We start from the raw sequence: 19,289 nt of genomic DNA, 5'->3' as shown, positions 1-19,289 counted from the left end.
ACTGTGCTTTTAAGTAAAGATTGAGATTAAACACAATCTCCAGCAGTTAGTTTTCCATGATCTCTAAGAGAGAAGAATGATTTTCTTCTTTTCTCTGTTTTCTTTTACCTATCTCCCTTCATGTACTACTACTTCTTCCATTTGAAATTATCTTGTTTGACATCTACAAATAGGTCTGACAATCATTTTCAATTAACTAAACTTATTCTCACTTTTTTATGATGACATTTTCTTTTGAATGTCACATCTCCACTCAAAGAATAACTTCTTCCTGTAATAATTGCTGTCCTTCTTAAGGCATTGCCTCTTAAATTCTTTAAGATTCTTTAAGAATTTAAGATTCTTACATTATTTTTCCTTCAGAGACACTAGGCTACTTGCTTTCTTTAAATGAAATTATTGAAGACACTCACTGGAGCAAAACAAAACAAAACAAAAATAAAAAGCACAGGAAGGATCCATGAAATTTTAAGGAAATGTGGATTAATTGCAAAATATGGATAATACAAAACACAGTACAATTAGATGACCAAAAAAACACAAAAAACTCAGTAAAAGCATAAAATCAAAGTTTCTCTAAGTTTCAGTTTTTTCATCTCTAAAATGAGATAATATTCCCTAGGGGATTTTCAAGGATGAAATGAAGTCATATATATATAGCCACATAAGCTTGGCTGATCCTATTTATATTTGTTTATGGTGATATGGAACACTGTAGATATATGTCAATTGCCTCACTCTTACCAAATTCTATACTTGGCAGAGAAAGCTTTTATAATCAAAAGAGAATGAAATGCCATGGGAATTGGGATTCCTTAAGGATTGAAGTACTTCCAAAGGGAGTCAGACCACCAGTGTGGACAAAGTGCCGACATTTACTGCCATCTGTTGGGTGATGAGCAAACTGTCCTACTCTTTAAAACACACAGAAATACACTTCTGGAAGATTTCTTCCTCAATTCAAAAGGCATCCTTAGCTCATCACTGTTTGCATCTGCTATGAAATAAACATCAGCCCCACTCCTAGAGGGACAAGACCAGTAGCTGTTTCAGGAAAGAGCGTAAGTTAAGTCACAACCCTAAACAGCCACACCTGAAGGCTGCAAAAGAAAAAATAAATTCCAGGGGCTACTATAAGCTCAGCTACATTTGCCACTACAAAGCACGTACCCAAGGCTCAATTCAATATCCCAAAGGTTGGGACCCATGTGGTCATGCCCTGGGCTCTTTCAAAGCACTGCCTCTAGACCAGACAACGCTATTGGCTTCCTGACTACCAAACCAATAATTACAAAAGACCTCTCCATTAAGTACAACCCAGACCAAAGTTAAAGAAAATAACAAGAAGTGCTTCGGGGGGTGGGGGGAAAGGTAGCTTGAATGATCTTTTTTTTACATAGAAATGAGATTTTGAATAATTCTTCAAATCCAAAACCGCTAGGCAATGGTATATACCAAGAGAATGGTATGCATGCTTCCAATCTCTCAATAACTTCCTTGGAGAGGTAAGGGGTCAGGCAGGTAACATGAGAAAAGCAGTCTCAGAACAGACTGTGCCCAACTTGCAAGGCATATGCCCTATCTCAAGAGATGGCCATTCCTCAGCCCCAGTTAACCCCTGCCCTGCTGGACTAAGACGTATGGCCTAGTAACTACAGGCATGGATCCCAGAGCCAGGATGCTTCGGTTGAAGGCCTAGCTTTGCCACTCACTGGCTGTAAAATCTTGGGCAATTCACCTACTCTTTCTGTACCTCAGTTTCTATACCTGTAAAATGAGGCTAAGAGTCACTCCTGCTGCATCATATTGTTGTGGGGATTAAATAAATTGATACACATTAAACTGTTTAAAGCCAACTGGGATATAATCACTCAATAAATGGTACCAAGATAAAAGGGAAGGTTCTTTGTCATCAGGTCTCCCAATTTTTAAGAAAAGCCAGGATCAGGATTTTTTTTTAAGGTAAAAGTAAGTATAGGTGAACAATTAAAACATGTTCAAAATCCTCTGTGAGCCTAAAAGAATATACCCATGGGCCACATACAGTCCACAGGCACCCAGTACCTCATGTCCAGTGCTGGGAAAAAGGCAAAGCAGGAGGCAGACAGGTCTCAGATTCACTTCCAACTTCATCACCAGTTCTGTGATCCTGACAGCACAATGGCTGGGAACTTGGGATGGCAGAACCACATGACAGAAAGTCCTGTGCCAGATTACAAACAGCAAGTGACAGATGGCCCTCCTGACCAAACGTAAGAGAAGAAAGTACTCTCAGTGATTTAAGTGAAGCCTCTAATATAGAGGGGGGCATGGGGACAGCATCTCCCTCCTTGACCCCAAACATCATTCAAGGTCTTTAACATTGCCATCATCTATCCTAGAGACCAGGATTGACACAGATCAAGTCTAGCTGCCAAATCGAGTTCATTCCCTTCATTCCATTTTCAAAGGACAGTTCTTGCTCAGTGAGTCCATACTCTAAAGCAACTGTCGAGGTTGCCAAAAACACCAAACAGCAGTTCAGCAAACAGTGGTCATATCTGTTTATCTAAGTGAGACATTAAATACATGAATGAAAAATAAATAAATATCGACATCATTGAGAAACAACACTTTTTAAAAGAAAAACCAAAGCACTAAGAAAATGAGGTCTTCTTTTAAAAATTGTAAAGATCTTCCTTTCATTATCCTTTAATACTGCAGGCCCATTGTCTTTTCTGACATCATTTAAAGCCAACCAGACAGATTTATAATGAGATGCTAGTCCTTTTCTATCCTACTGACAAATATGTGGCCCATCTGCCTCCAGTCAATGATGGAGCTCTTGAAGATGGAGCAAAGAGATATTTTTAAACATTCCTTTAATTAATTCATTCCAAGGAGTTGGCACTTGGAGAGTTGCGGAGTGAGGGGAGGGCAGAGGGAGGAGAGAGCAAGCTCATGATCGTGATAAATAAAGAGATTTGCCATAATCTGGATTCTAAAACCCTTTCTATGAAGCATCCTGCCTGGCCCCCAACAAGCTGTTAAGGGCATGAAATCCAAAGCTGCAAGCAAGGCAGTGTCTGGTGTTTGTTAGATGTTTCTTCAGACTGCGAAGACAAGTTCTTTAAATGCAAGCAAAACTAAAATTTTATCTTCAGAATAATGCTTCTGCCTACTATTCCTAGAAGATTTAATACTATCAGTGTTTTAGTAGATTAAAATAATTGTAGCAGGCGACTGAAATGAAGAATAGATTCAGCTCATGCCAAGAGGCAAGCCAGTCCAATGGGAGAAAAATTCAATATGAGAAACAATTCAGTTTGCCTTTAAAAGGGGGGAAACCAGACATCAGGGCATTGTGTGACACAGCCATGGAGGAGGGCAGGGAGGGGAGGATTTACATTGAAATCACTCTGTGTTGAGCTTCAAATCATGAAAAAGCTTTGCAATTCTGGAACTGTAGGATTTATGGCACACTGACCCAGAAATCTCACACTTAGCTGTTAAATATATTGCTCGTTTTTTGCAGCTGAAGCATCATCGCTTAAGGACTTTTCCTTGTCTGACACATCCTTTAAAGCCAAAGCCAAAGGAGACACAAAACACCTAATTGTGTGCATGGAAGAGGAAAAGAAGTGGCCATTGATACTGATGAGCAGATTTGTCTTTTGGTTTTTAATAACATGGAGTTTCTGCCTCACAAGTTTCATCTGGATTTAGAAATTATTTCCTGAGAATTAAGCTTTCAATTACTCACAAGCGACTGTCTTAGTAAACATGAAATGGTTTTCTCATAGCTCTACTAATATCTATTTTCCCCCAGGAGGCTGATTTCTATATTATTGAAAATAAGAAATGAAAATTCCAGCCAAGCCTGAGGCATGCAACCTGCAAACCCCTCTAGACCATAAGCCCCATATCCTTCACTCACTTTGCAATAAGTCCACTCTGTAGGCTCTTCCTCCTGCTGACCTCAAATTCATTCCCAAGGGGAGAAGCGAGAGGACAATGGTTATGGTTTGCTTTTATTTACTTGAAATAATAAATTCAAGGGGTCTCCCTTGCCAGGGTTTTTCCACTGTCAGCAGTTTTCTGTTTCCCTTGCTCTTTAAGTCAAACTGAAGCCCAAGCCCTCATGGCTGGCTTTCGCCCTGACCCCTTGGCTCTTGGGAGCTGATCAGAAGACAGATTGCCTTGGGTCTCTGACATACAGAGTGACCTAGCCCAAGAAGATATTTCTAAAATGCCTGCCTCTTCAGCATCTGGACACTCCACTGTGACCCAGTCAGTAATGGACACTAGCCTGGCTGCCACCAACTACTTATAATCTCTTTCCAATTTGGGTCAGGGACCTAAAAGCCATCTCTGTAATTCTAGCCATGACAGGGGACTCAGAAAAAAAGAATGCTCAACTATTAAATGAGACCTTGCTTTGCAGGAAAATACCTCTCAGAGCCTGGGAACTACCAAATAGTCCACTATTGATTTTTATAGAAACTGGATGCTAATAATCTCAATTCCAAATAATCAAAGCCCTCAAAAAACCAGACTGTGGTGGCATATGCTCTGTACAGGCAAAGACCAATGCACAGGTTGCAAAGAGAATATCCTAAAAGGCAATTTGCAGGATAGGTATGCCAAAAGTTTGAGAGAAAGCCAGTAATCTGCACCAGCCATGCCCAGCACACATCATTTTCAGATGATAACCCCAAAGCTTTGCCAAGTCTTGGAATCTTTCTGGAAAGATGATATTCCCTATGTATAATTTTATCCTTAAAGTCTATTTTTGTGGGACTGTCTTCTTCACAGAGTTACTGGAAGAATCAAATGTGATGAGGTACACGAATGAGCTTTGAAAGTGAAGTGTTAAACAAACATAAGGTGTCATTATTGCTTGTAATAATTCTTTAGAAATTGGTAATTAACATGTTCTGCTGCTGATAATTACATCACCAAATAAATGTGAACCAGAATGGTCAGTTTCCCATATTATCCTATTCCCCAAGCATTCTGGATCAAACAGAGTTGAACTGAAAACATATAAATTGAAAGCATAAAACTATATTGCTATTTTTGCTTCCTTCTCAGTAATGTATGTTTCAAGGAAACAATTTCAATATTGTTAAAGGGCAAAAGCTAACAAAGGAGACAGCCTGAGGAGTCTTAGTAAATTTTTCTTTACAAGGCACATTAACCAAAGATGTTAGAAGCTGCAAGAGATCTCATGAGTCCACGTGAACAATTTACTAATAAAAATCCTTGACTGGATGGAGCTAGACTTCTAAAAGGCAGATCCCAGACTATTTCTATATCCCCCCAACTCAGAGTTCCTCACAAGTGAGTTCCACTCAACAAGTGTTCAGTAAATGCTCCTGGAAGAAAAGAAGAGAAGAAGAAAGGAAACACCAGGGCTTCTGAGAATGTCACCTGCTCATCAGTTACTGCTGTTAAATAATAATGGGTCATAGATCCTGTATTTGTCTCCCAACCATTCAACTTTTTTCAATTCTTTCATCTCTCAAATATAAGTTCCTCTGATGAATCTTTTCTTAACCATAAACAGTGCAGAAAGATGGGATTAATTGGATGGGAATCTTTCTAAAATGCTGAAAATCACTTTGGCTCTACATTGAATGTCACATCATTTGACAGCTTTCATTTAGGACAAAGGTGAAATAAACATACTTAGTTTGGGGTGGTTGTGGTAACCTCTCCTTCTCTATCTGGCCATCAAAATAGGGAGTGAGCTGGATGCAGGATTTGGAAGACTAATATCATCCATCTTTTTCACGGATGTTTTCCACCTTAGCCTTTACAAGCAAGGATAAGTCTAGAAGGTCCATGAAGGCAACCAGAAATTCTTTCATATCTTTTCTAATATAAAAGCCTTTTTAACTAAACATGGGAAGACACCGATCTTGATCCATATGGGCTCCTAGTATCTATTTCTAGAGATCTGTTTTAGCACAAGGTACCACCCTCCTTGTACACAGGTGTCTTCCTGAAACATCTTTTTGGAGAAATAATAATCAAAAAAGTCCAAATTGCGAAATAGGGCAAAGGGAGAGACAAAATTTCATGCAATGACAAGATGCCAGATGCCTTTGGAAGGACTCTGGGGGACAGAAAAGGAATGAATTCCTTCTCCTGGACAGAGAGACAGTTTTAGAAATATTTTCCTTCTATTGGAGATTGCAGTCTAGAGATCTGGCTTTGGACACCAGCTCTTCAGCCTGCTTAGAGATCCATTCCCCTAAAACAAGCCTGCGGAGTTGGTAAAATTTCTTAGGAGAAACTGGAAAATGCCAACACCACCACTTGAGCCCAGAGAAGCCCCTGATATTTGCTTTTCACATAACATGGATCTTGTGATCGCTTGCAAGTGAGTAACTGCAATTTTGGGAATTAACCAAAGGACTGAGCTGCCCAGTCTTTTTCATTGCCACTCAGGTTCTACGAAGCCCAGAAAGTTTTCTGGGAGATACTGGTCCAAGGACTCTGTTTGTGGACCTTTCCTTTGATGTGTGAGTATTCAAAGAATCCTTTTGCCCCCTGCAGCCCCTTCTGTCTCTTGCTAAAGACAGTTGTCTTTAGTTATCACTGTGAGGGAGCTTTCCTCATGCCAACTGTAATCTCGGGAGGCAGGACACGACTCCAGACTCTCGGGCTGAATAAGGAAGTCAATGCTATCCCTGCCCGCTGGAGTCTGGCGACTCCTGCCCTTGTCCCAAACCACACGTTTTCCCGCCTCCCGGGAAGCACCCAAATCTCTTCCACCCTTCCTTAGAGCTAGCCAGGGAGATTCCGCCTTCCAGGAACAAGGAGCGATCCGAGCGGGCCCAGCATCTCCATGGCGACTCTGCAAACCTGGCGTTCAACGCCGCGCGCGCTGGTCCTTGCCCCGCCCCAAGGCCCGGTCTTGGCTCATTCATTCCGGGCCGGCACCACCTGCAAGCCCGCCTCGGGCCTGGGGCGCCGCGCTCCAGGCGCTGCTACCCCGGTGTCTGCTCACACTGTGCCCAATCCCCTATTGTTTTGAAATCCCAAAAGTAACCTCAAGAGGATTTCTTCCTCACACTCTCACGCCCACAGCGCACCTTACCCTTTTAATCAAAATAAAACAACCCTCCGCCTCTCGCATTTTCAAAGGATTAAGCAGCAATCTCCAAGAAAGAAAATCAATCCCCTCCCCACCATCGCATCCCCAGCCAAGCCACGGCTCCGCCACCACCTCCGAGGCCCGCCGCCGACGCCTCTCTGTCCGCATTCCGGATAGGGGCGCCACCACCCCGCGCGCGACCCCGCTTTCCCGCGGGTACAGATAAAAATCCCCTCACCCTTCCGTAGATGCCATGGTCTGGGGAACGCCCCCTCCTCTTCAGCACTATCCCGCAGCTGTGGGCGAGGGAGAGAGCGGCCGCCGGGGTGAGCGCGAAGTGCGGCCGGGAGCGGTATTTAAGAGGAGCCTCTGCCCGCCCTTCCACCCGCCTCCGGGGTAAGCCCTTTAGCGCCTCAACGGGCGCAGGAGGCTCCTGCGGGCGCTAATCCGCGTCCCGGCTCTCCACGGCGCGCGACCCGCGCTTCCCTCCGCCCGCAGGGATGGCGCTTGGCTGGGAGCTCCGGGGGCTCCGAGGGTGGCTTCCCCGAGAGAGCGATGCGCCCAGGGCTGCAGGAGGGCGCACGCCGGCGATGCGCCCCTGCAGCCGCTGCCACCTGTGCTTTGCTGCGGGGCTCGCGGGCGCGGCGAGTGGCGGGAGCAGAGTGGTGGCAGAGGACGGTGAGCGTGCGTGCGCGTGTGCGGGTGTGTGCGCGCCGGGGGAGGCGGTGGAGGCCGCTGCGCCCTGGCTCGGCGCCGGCCGGGGAGGGATTGCAAGGTTTAGCCCCGCCGGAGCTGGGGATTTGCAGGCGATCCCTCTCTATTTTCGTCGAGAGCTGACATCACCCGCGCCGCCGCCTCGGGCAACTCCTTTAACCGCCGCCCCCCGCCCCCATCTCCAGTCGCGGTCCCTCCTCTGCCATCCCTCCCCCCAGCCTCTCGCCATAAATTAGCCAAATAAGAAAAGAGGCCCCGCCGCTCGTCCGGGAAGGCTTGGGCAGCCGGTGGCAGGAGCCCAGGATCTAAGGAGTAGCTATTGTTTCCCCTGAAGCCCGCGTGGCCCCGGGTCACCCCGTGCGGGGTGAAGCGCAGGCGGCGGCGCGGAGACCCGGGATGCCCCTCCGTCTCCGCCTCCCTGGAGCAGCCCCTGGCGCTCCCTCCTCACTCCCCGGAGCACCCGCTTCAGCTCACACTCACCCCCAAACTCACAGGCGGGCACACCCACCCCATCCTCCCACGTCTGGGGGTCCCAGGTCCCGCGGAGTCGAGCGGCTGAAACACGCGGTGGTACAGCCTAAACGCGGCCCAGCTGCGCGCCCTCCCCCGCCGAAGCTCGAATAAATCTCTGGCCTTCAATTATTCAGCGAGATTAATATTAATGCAGCTCCCTGGGGGCGGCGGGCGGGGTGCAGGGGAGGCTGGGATTTTTTTTTTTTTTTTTAGGCCGAGAGAGGTCGGCCTCGTGGGTGCCGGCTGAGAAGGCGCTGAGAGTTGGCCGAGGGGTGAGTGGCGGGGGACGGTTCTCCACCCACTCGGCGCTGCTCGCCGCCTGCTTCAGTGTCCTGGGGGCGGCGCACAGAGACAGATGGGCTTGTGCGAGGGAGAGTTCGAGCCTTCCGGACGCCTTTGCATAAAAATGACGAGACCTGTGCAACTTTGATTATCTCTGGAATACAGCAGGAACCTAGGGTCCCACTACCTGCCGACCCTGTGAGCGCAGAGCAGGCAAAGCCTCACTTTCCTCGTCTAGGCAATGGAACCCAAAATAACTCACTTGGAGGGCCACAGGAGAATTAAACAGACTCTCTTTTTCCCCGGGGTAGACGATCTTCGGATTTGCGCTGTGCTGGACCTTGTTAGACGATGGAACGCGACCGGCCCCGTGCAAACTCTCTGAGCAGGTCCCGGGGATGGTGCCAGAGGAGCCGGAGTCCCAGCAGGACCGATTGGTAGTTAAATGCCAGGCGCTGATATCCGAAGGCTTGAGTTCTTCACCACCTTCCGGCTGAGTAACCTGGGGCACATTCCTCCATCTCTCTCTTCATCCCACCTGTAAAATGGAACTATCTTCTCCCACTTGTCTGTGCTAAGAGAACTAAATGAAATGGAGAAGATATGTAAAACTCCTAAAGTGGTGTCTGGCACCCAGTAAACCCTCCAAAAATGTTCAGTGCATTCTCAGAGTCCTTAGAAGATAGTTTATTGGAGAAAATATCCAAGTATGAATAGACAGATGAGAAAAATAACAAGAAAAAGAGGGGAAAACACATTAATAAAATTTAAAAAATAAATCTCTGCTCACCTCCTTCCTTTACTTTCCTTTCCAAAATCTGAATCCAAACGTCATCCTCCATCCATGCCTTTCTCCATCTCTCCCCTCCCCTCTTCTCTCTCAACCCTGTCTGCACTATTAGAGTAATCATGTCTGTAACTTATTCATCCTAGGTTCCTTCAGGACCACTCTAACTTTGCATTTTCTTTATTTAAAAAAAATGGCATAAGCATCTCTTCATCTTAGGGCATTTGACTTTGGGTACTCTCCTCTTCCAAAAAATTAGTTATTGTTTAACCTGGTAAATGTGTTTAAAAATATTTTGTAGATGAAGAGCTACCTTCTTTCACTTTGGTATTATGTTTGACACTCTCTCCTCTTAAGCCCCGTCAGGGGTAAGTGTGCGACTTTGTATCTGAAGTTGTCACATATACAAACTTTACAGTCTAATTGTCTAACTTTACAAGTTAGGGTTTTTTATTTCCCTTTCTGCTGAGGTGGCAACTGGAAAAGAAGCCATCGCAATCTCTCCCAGACCTAGATATTAATAATCGCAGGAGCACTACTCTGCTATTAGCAGCTCCCTTAACATGAGCATGAATGAACTACTCCATCACAATCCTTCAGTCTCTGCACACAGGCTTCAGGGGCTGAGCTGTGCCATTCATTCACGCTCACTGCCAAGAGCAAGGCACCTGGTGGTACATAAATACAAGGTAAAAGGAAACAGAAAAAGGGATGGAGTTGTTTTCACTCTTTTAAACATTCAATTTAAAAACTCTTCATTATGTTTTCGATGCTCAGGACATGAGAGAATCCAGGTGAATCATCCAGCATGGCCGAATTAGATGGAGTCATCATTCCAGTTTCCCACTTTCTCTGTAAGCCCTGACATCCCGTTCTACGCTTGAGAAACATTTGCATTCAGCTGCCCTGGAAGACCAGGTCTATTAAATCACATGGACTATGCCACAGATAATTCTGGCTAACAAACATTAGCTAGAAGAAACTGGTTCTCTTTCTTCGTGCCAGAGGGCTTTTGCCAATATTCACACCAATTATCTTTTAACAAACTGGAGCAGTTATTTTCAACACTGGCTGCCCATTAAAATGTTCTGAGAGAGCCTTTTAGAAAATAGTAATACTCAGGCCACCTTTCAGAGATTTCTGGTCCATCCATCTTGGGGGTTAGGCGGGGGCTGACTTGGGCATTTTTAAAGGACTTCCCCAGGTGATCGAGTCCACTGTGCAGCCAGAGTTGGGAAGTGCTGGACTAGAAGTGGTTCAACAACATAGAGAAGGGTCTAGAAATAGGGCCCCAAGAAGTAGTTGGAGCATGGTACATTTAGCCTTCGGAAAGAAATTGCTAGAATACAGGGCTGATCCTCTTGCCTTTAAATACAGGGAATAAAAAACTTTCCAGGCAAACAAACACTTGTATGTTATTCTAGGTAACCAATGTGAGCAGCTACAAAAACATAGAGTTTTATTCTTATGTTGTGCACTCACAGAGCATTAGGGGTTAGCTACTGTACAGCATGTGACCACGCTGAATAAAAACTCAGCTCTGGGTCAGACAATCCTGCCTTAAATACTATCCCCGCCAAGTATTAGACTCTGTGTTACCTTATTCTGGGCACAAGATCTTAGCTTCCTCATCCCCAAACTGGAGAAGATAATAATGATCACCATCAGGGTTGTTGTGATGATTAAATAGAATATGTGGGAAATGCTTACATCTTTTTCATGCTCAATAGAGAACCATCCTAGACACATGGGAACAGCAGCATTCACCCAGTGTAATTTACAGCTGAGCTGTCTTGAGAACCTAGCCTCCCTACCTACCGTGTGACCCCAAGGTCTCCTTTTAATCTTCACAGCAAACTACAAGTCTCTTAGCTGGCAATAAGTTGACAGAACCTTGGAAGAAGAACAGAACAAAGCCAACCCCACAAGCTGCAGGAACACTTTGGAATTTGCTGGCATCTCTGAGTCTCCTCTAGGAACCCCATAGTCATGGCGAAAGCAGAAGACTGACATTTACATATAGATTTACCTTTCTTAAGTCTAGCTGATGGGTTCTCAAACTTCAATGTCAATAAGAACTACTCTGCAGGACTGGATACAAGAAAATCAACTGTACCATATTCTGATAGGTGATGTAAGGGATTTTTAAAAATGAATTTTGATCATAAGGGTTTTTTTCTTTTTTGCTTTATTGATTCTTGACTGAAAACTTAACCCAAGTTCCCAGAAGTGAGTTACTATAGTTGAGTTAAGGTAGTGTGTGAGCTAGAACTTCGTGGTAGTTCTATGAGCTTAGCATTTCCTTAGTAATTCCTATATGCATAATGTACTGCACCTTATATATTGTACTTTGATTCTTAAGATGACCTTCTGCAGAAAATATTATTAAACCACCATTTTACAGAGGAGAAAACTGAGACCAAGAGGAATTAAGGAATTTGCCCAAGGTTATACAGTCAGTGGTTGTATTTGTCGGAGTCCCAGCCTAAAAAAAAAAAAAAAAAAGATGGCATATTTAAATTAAGTAAATTGTGATAAGTTTAATAAAGGAGTCATTTAGAAGGGTGTGGGAGGGGGTAGGAAAACTCTGAGGGATAGGGCAGGCTCCCTGGGCTACTAACAGTATGGAAAAATTGCCCATCCTAAGCCAAAGGAAGAGTACCAGGACCCAGAGGAGAGTTCTGCATGCAGAAGGTCACTTGACAGGAGCTGAGACTGTGGCCATAGCAGCCTGCTGGAAGGGCTCTGGGAATAAATACCCCAATGCCCACTCTCCTCCAGTCCTTCTTTTCCTTCCAGGGCTCTATACTGGCCAAAGCCAGACAGAAGCTGGAGGGCAGGAGAGTCCACTGAAACAATTCACATGCAGTCCTTGCAGTCCAACCTCCCTGAGAAACAGAGGATGGAGAAGGGTGAAGAATGGCTGTACAGGGCTAATGGATGAAGCCAGGGTTTGAGTTTAAGCAGTATTCCTGCAGAATCTTGCTTTTTAACCTCTCTGCTATGCAACTTGGAGTGAGGATGTTATACTTATTGGAACAGGTAGCCCCCGTAACATGTGGGACCTCTCTACTATGGGGTTTTCCAGCAGATAAATAGACTTGGTCAGACTATTTACTAGAAATCAGAAGAAGGTATATTTATACTATGGAAGAAGTCACAATATGGCCTCAAATTTTTCAGTCCTAAATGCTACAATTCTCAACATTCTTTGGCAATTATTGTAGGAGCTTAGTTGGACCAAAGAAGAGACAAAGATTCCCTTACATTGGGCTCTTCTAAAGGATTCATCCCCTGTCTTGGCTCTCCTAGAGACTGCTTCAGATTGGTCATTGCAGCTCCACATAAGGGAGGTTGGGTGGGAGGGAACTCCTAATATAGAAAAGAAAAGAAAAAAAGTCCTACATTGCTTTCCCATGAAAGGCTGCCGAATAAAACCATTCCCCCTCATGATGACAACAAAGAAGAAATGTTTCAATGTTCAAAGTTTATCAGAAGAAAGTGACCTAGAGAGAGAAATAACAGCCAAGTGACCCAAGGGTTATCCACTCAAAAGTCGCTGTCATTTAGTAATGTCTGAGAAATATGAATTTGACTTTTCCCCCCAAGTGCAATTACTGTTTCATCTGCTTTGCTTTTTAAGATTATTGATGCTCTCCAAAACTTAGTAATGAGAAAACTATCCACCATCAGCTCGTTAGGTGGGGCATTCATATTTGTGGTTCTTTGCAAAGTCAGAACCACTTTGGGAACAGGTTTGTCCTTACAGACTTTCCACACAGCTGTTCTTGGTAAAGTAAATCTAGGCTTTGGAGTTCAGCAGGCCTGTATTCAAATCCCAGTTTCTCCGCAAGTGACATTGAGTGCGTCACCTAATCTCTTTGAGCCTAAACTCCCTCCTCTGTAAAATGGAAATAATTCTTGTAGCTTCAAAAATTATATATATAAAGCAGATATCACAGGTCCTGGCATGTAGTGTGAATACACTGTGTGACTACAATGTCCTCTGCTTCCCTAAATAACCAAGGAATTATAAGCGGTGTGTCTGGATCCGTCTGTAACACTTTGACCAAATCATTAACTATAAGACTAGACACCTTAATGTTTTTTTTAATTAAGTAAAACAGAGGACACAGTAAGGGCTCCTTCATATGACAACTAATACGAGTTTGCTAGTTTTCAAAAATATGAGCTATTTTAGGATGAATGAAAAACATGAATGAAAATTATTATATAGTGTTCCAATTTCAGAGGAAAGATACTATTCTCTGACAGTGTTGATTCTGAAGCCAAGAGCATGAAAGAGAGAAACTGGAGAATCCTGAAACTAAATTGGAAATGAAAAGATTTCAGAAAGATAAGCGGGTTTAGAGCAATAAGTAGCAGGAGGAGAATGTTCACAGTGGCACCACCAGGACTTTGAACTAAGAATACTAATGTGGCCACAGAAGTTATAACAGTCTTCCGAATTAGAAAGACCTGGGAACCATCCATCTTGACCATGTTCGGAGCAGTGAAGATTCAAATTGAGTTCATCATTCTTTCTTTCCATTTTGAGTGACCTTGAGTAAGTTACTTAACCCTCTGGGCATCAGTGGGTATAGTAGTGACCCCATCCACTGGGCTCATATGAGAACTGAATGGGGCTATGTCACATAAAGCACTTAGCACAGTTCCTGGCACACTGAGCTGTTATCATCTCTATGATGTCAGCTTCCTAGCTGCTGGCACTCTCATCACCCAAAAGATCAGTGGTAATGCTTTGGTTTCAACAACACAGTACAGCTACAGATGAGCCAGCCTGTAGCCCTGTCAGTCTGGTGGTGGTCACTGAATAGAGACTCAAGGGAATCATCCATCTTAAGGGTGTTTGGAGCTGTAAGATACAAGCTGAGTTCATTCACTCTTCTTGTTAACACACATTAGCAAAAGAGAAGTCAGGGAGTTCTATTTTTACCTCACTCTCTTAGCTGATGAGAAAAAAAGATATTACTTCACAGAAATCTCAATTCAGACTGAGAGCTTGGTCTAAATATAATCCATTCTGCAGGCAGAAATCGTCTCATTAGGTAGAGGGCTCGGGAAGGCTGAAACAGTGGATAGCTATGCTTACTGCCTGATGAATTCTAACGGAAAGAGTGTGAATTCATCCCATTTGTTTAGTATAGATGAAGAAAGGAGACAACGGAAAAAGATGAATTGTGAGTTCTCAGTATATCATTCCCTCCGTCAGCATTTCTACTACAAGATGACTTGAGGCTAAATGTCAGGGGTAGTGCAAATTCTTTATGCCCACCATAAAAACCATAACATCTTGAATTAGAGCAACTGTCTCTTTTTTTAGCTGCTTGATCCTGTATGAAGTGGAAATACTCTTTGAGAGTGATTGCTGCTATTTTAATTTCTACCCCTAGTTTCTCCTAACCTTGGCAATGATTGCCAGTAATGCCTCCGTCTTCCCCTTCCCTTTGTTCTGCTGGGACATTACAATATTCAGTAGTGACAGCCTCATGAGGAACAAAAGAATGGAGAGATTTTTTTTTTTTAATCTTTGGGGGGATTTCTTTGCTGAACAGCAGCTCACTGTGATTAAATGCTAAGTGATTTGGATAAACGACTGAATCAAAGACCCAAGCCAGAATCTGATGACCTCAGAAAATCCATCGATGTTATTCTTGTTCTATTTTCTCTGTTCGCTTCTTTATGAAATTCCTTGGTCATTCTGAAAGAGGCTGTGTATCACATCCCAAAAGTATTTTTCTTATAAAGTGATTTTCCTTAATAAGAGAAAGAGAGAGATAGCAACCAGGTAATTTAGTTTTAAATTGAGATTACAGATTCAGAGTTGTTGGTTTTTTTTAATCAAAGATTAAAGGACTAAATTATGCCTTTGCATAACTGCAGTGAATTGGAAGTTATCCCAGTTCACTCTGAGGTTTCATTTTATTAGCACCTGGACACAGCTTCATTTGTAACACCCTGTTCCCCTTTCAATGGAAAATAAACAACTTTTCCTGAATTGCACATATTTAAGCACTAAGAAAGATCATTCTTTCCTACTCTCTTGTGTGGAATTACTTTTTCCTAGAAACCATAAGTTCAAGAACATAACAGTGGTTCATTTTTCTCCAAGAATTCAGTCGTGAATGTATTCCTCACCTGAGAAAGCTATTCTCTAATTTTATCTACTGACTTTTTTTTTCTTTGTTGACAAAGCTCTCCATCAAACCTCGTCCAAGCCTCTGGATAAACACTCAATGAATTGGAATACAAATGTGAAGTGAGCCCTAAAAAACTCAGCCATTGAGACAGTCTTCTTAAAATGCTGGGCCTCAACAGCACATCCGGGCAGAGCTCTGCGAGGGAAAGCAAGTCCTGCTGCCAAGAAAAGCAAGGAGAGACCACAAATTGCTACCAAGCTACTAAAATGTTCTTTCCAACAGCCCTATCTTTCAAACAGCCCTGAAAAGATAAACTTCCCCAAGCCCTAGGGATCCAAAGTATGTCACTCAAAATTTTCACAGGATACTAAAGAAGGAGAAAAAATAAGGCAGGAGTAAAGATATGTGTCTTACTTCTTTGGCTCATCCATTAGCTGTCAGCTTTCTTCTTTTAACTCATGTGATATCATTTAAGATAATTCTCTGTTAGAACAACATGCAGTTGTGTCAATGCAATGAGACAAGGTCTTCATTCATGTCCAGGTTAGGACAACACAAAAACCCAAATTCAGGCCAGGCATGGTGGCTCACGCCTGTAATCCTAGCACTTTGGGAGGCCAAGGCAGGCAGATTGCCTGAGCTCAGGAGTTTGAGACCAGCCTGGCCAACGCAGTGAAACCTCGTCTCTACTAAAATAAAAAAAATAAATAAAAAAAAAAAAGCTGGGGCCGGGAGCAGTGGCTCACACCTGTAATCCCAGCACTTTGGGAGGCTGAGGCGGGTAGATCACCGAAGGTCGGGAGTTCACAACCAGCCTGACCAACATGGGGAAATCCCATCTCTAACTCCGTGTTTAATCTTATGTTTTTTCCAAACTCTCTCCTTACTTATAATATCTTCCTTCCTTCCTGTCCATCATGCCAATGACTTGATTGAAGTTCTAACTACCTGTGAATGAAAAGTTAACTGTCCTACTTGAATTGCCCCTTCCTTTCAATTCCTGTTGGAGTTTATGTAAGAAAATACAGAGGGAGTTGACTACCCAGTTACTCATGAAAAGTCCATTTAGTGTATAAACCTGATCACTCCCAAAGAAAGTAAGTCTTATTTAAATCATATAGATTTTACTTAAAGTTTGTGTACCGTATGATAAAATTTATGTGATACTTAAAATTTAAGTAAAATCTGTATGATTAGGAAAGATGCTTATATACATACAGAGATGCTCCTCAGCTTACAATGGGGTTCCATCCCAATAAACTCATCATAATTTGAAAACATCATAAGTCAATAATGCATTTAACATACTTAACTTACTTAACATCATAGCTTAGCCTAGCCTACCTTAAATGTGCTCGGAACACTTACATTAGCCTACAGCTGGACAAAATAATCTAACAGCCTATTTCATAATAAACTATTAAATAGGTATGTCATGTACTTTATTGAATATGGTACTGAAAGTGAAAAACAATGGTTGTATTGGCACTTGAAGTACGATTGTGCTGAATGCATATTGCTTTCATACTATCATAAAGTCAAAAAGTCATAAGTCAAGCCATTGTAATTGTAATATACATATATATTATATATGTATATATTACATATATAGTCAATGCCTTCCAGCCAAAGACCACTAGTAACATACCTGTAATTGAACAAGTGGGATTTTTTGCTCCTTGCAATGATGTAGGATGCACATCATGGCGAACCAAGGGGTGTCTCATCAAGAGTGTGTTAGAAAGGACTTACAGGATTTGAGTTTCTGTTAAGTGATCTTAGGTTTCAAAGTGGGGCTTTGTTCTGAATTGGATGCTGTCAGGAAGTGGGAGTAATTCTATAATTGGCCATGTAATAAATCTTATCTAAAAGGAAAAAAGACTATAAAGAGCCTACCACTGTAATTGATGAAGAAGCAGCAGTCACTCATATTAACTAGGAGAAGGGGATATTTGGCACCTTTGCAGTTTGCATAGTCACCTTGCTTTTTTCTGTTATTACAGAAGATATGAAGTGGTCTTGTTTGGGTCTTGATCCATCAAAGTCACAGAATAATTCTGACAGATATTGGCATTCTTGGCATTCTGTGAAAGTATTTATCTTCAACAAGAGAACATCACAGTCTCATTGGGAGTGCCAGATCAACTCCTGGGCACCAAAGCCCAGCTGGTATAATGTCAGATGTCAGGGGCTACATGGATACCTAAAAAAACAAGCAATCATCACAAAAGAAATCAGAACCAAAGTACTCTGGATGAAGCAGGAGCCTTCTCTGGCACTCCCTGAAGGTGTCCTCAGTTGACAGCCACTTTTCCAGCATTAGTATTCCATAACTTGTGACTGCTTTGTTCCGTGTCAACTTAGGGAAACTGAAACTAGGTTGCAGAATTCCCTTCCCTGTATGGTTCCAGGTTAGAGTGAGCACAAGAGAAATTGACATGAGATTTGGAAAGGAGAGTGAAGCAATGCCTACTTTCATGCTTTGAGAGTTGTTTGAGCACATCAGACACTGTGGCAGCTCACACGCAATGTCACTATCTCTCAGCTCACCTTGTTGGGGTGAGAAAGCACCCAGGCCCACAGCTCCTCCAATGCCTGCTGGAAATCCTCCTCTGGCTTCCCTGAGTTCGGACTGGGTGAGTGTGCAGCTATGAGCAAAGGGCACCTGCTTCTACTACAAGTCACTCACATCATGGAGGCTGGAGGCAGCAAGAGACAAACACAGTTTTCCATTTGTCCTTGCTTTGCTGACTTCACATCCAGCCTTCCTTCCTGACCACTGGCCTGATTGATTTTAGGTCCAACACCAGAAACAAAGGCAACAGTCTTGCACAGACTTCTCCATCAGTGGCCACAATTTTGTGTGGTTATCGTAATCCCTTATTCTATAGGACTGTTAAAAGTTCTGATTCTCTGAAAAGCCCCTGACTTATATATGCTCAAGATTTCTAGCTTTGGAGTTCTATGCTAGGAGGCAAGGGCTATGTTACAAAAAGAGATGGACAACATTCTGATAGCAGCCAGATATGGCCAAGAGACAAGCTTGTGTGTGATCCTCTTTGCCTGCCTCAAAGTCTTAGGTGAGTATGATCAAGTGTTCATAGCCCACAAGAGCAGTGCTAGGGTAGGAAGACCTAGGGGTGGTGGCAAATGGCCATGGAGCTATTGACCAAGCAGCCTGGGATGTCATTACCAAAATTTCAGGCCAGATTCAGCTTCTGAAGGGGCCAGAGTCATAGCTAAGATGATGTACATGTGAACCAAATTTGAGTAGGAAGGCAAGAAGAGAAAATAACACAAGTAGTAAAGAGAGTGTTAAAAAGAAGTAGAGAACATGATATTCCAGGCGAAGGGTCAGGACACAGTCAGGAGATGGAGGGTGTGGGCACGTATGTGTGGAGTGTCTACCGAGGCAGTTGTGGAGCTGTGCCTAGCTGAAGAGCCCTGACCCTGCCAAGTATACCATGTATTATGTTCATTGCCTTACACAACATCTCACTTAATTGTCACAGCTACCACAGTAAAATCTCAAGATTTTATTATGCCAATTTACCAGATAATGAAGCTGAGGTAGAGAAGCTTAGTACTTGCCCAAAATCACTTTAGAAAAGAAGTTAAAAGACAGGAATTTGAATTCAGATCTATCTCTTTGATCCAAGTTCCATTACACCTTTTAAGATCCAAGCTTTCTAGGCTTAACAAAGAAAAACCTTTGAGTGACCTGATAAATATTTATAGAATCAAATCC

At 43.2% G+C, this 19,289-nt stretch overlaps 1 protein-coding gene across 7 annotated transcripts in view; it reads right to left on the bottom strand.

Moving 5' to 3' along the window:
• The window catches only part of SLC1A2 (solute carrier family 1 member 2), a 172,658-nt gene extending 163,239 nt beyond the window's left edge, over positions 1-9,419 (bottom strand). For 3 of the 7 annotated variants that reach the window (XR_008492470.2, XM_063670982.1, XM_054439922.2), the window contains exon 1: positions 7,323-7,934. Coding sequence is in view for 3 of the 7 variants with exons in the window: in XM_063670982.1 (XP_063527052.1) it covers positions 7,323-7,339 (17 nt within the window). In the remaining 4 variants the exon portion in view is untranslated. Of the gene's footprint in view, positions 1-7,322; positions 7,935-8,278; positions 8,392-9,383 lie in introns of those variants that run through there. The other 4 variants (XM_054439927.2, XM_054439928.2, XM_054439926.2 and 1 more) reach the window with 4 other exon arrangements.
• Between the last annotated feature and the right edge of the window lie 9,870 nt (positions 9,420-19,289).

The sequence above is a fragment of the Pongo pygmaeus genome, chromosome 9 (assembly GCF_028885625.2).
Source record: "Pongo pygmaeus isolate AG05252 chromosome 9, NHGRI_mPonPyg2-v2.0_pri, whole genome shotgun sequence".
NCBI classification, from domain to species: Eukaryota; Metazoa; Chordata; class Mammalia; order Primates; family Hominidae; genus Pongo; species Pongo pygmaeus.
This window is presented reverse-complemented; position numbering and strand designations above follow the sequence as displayed.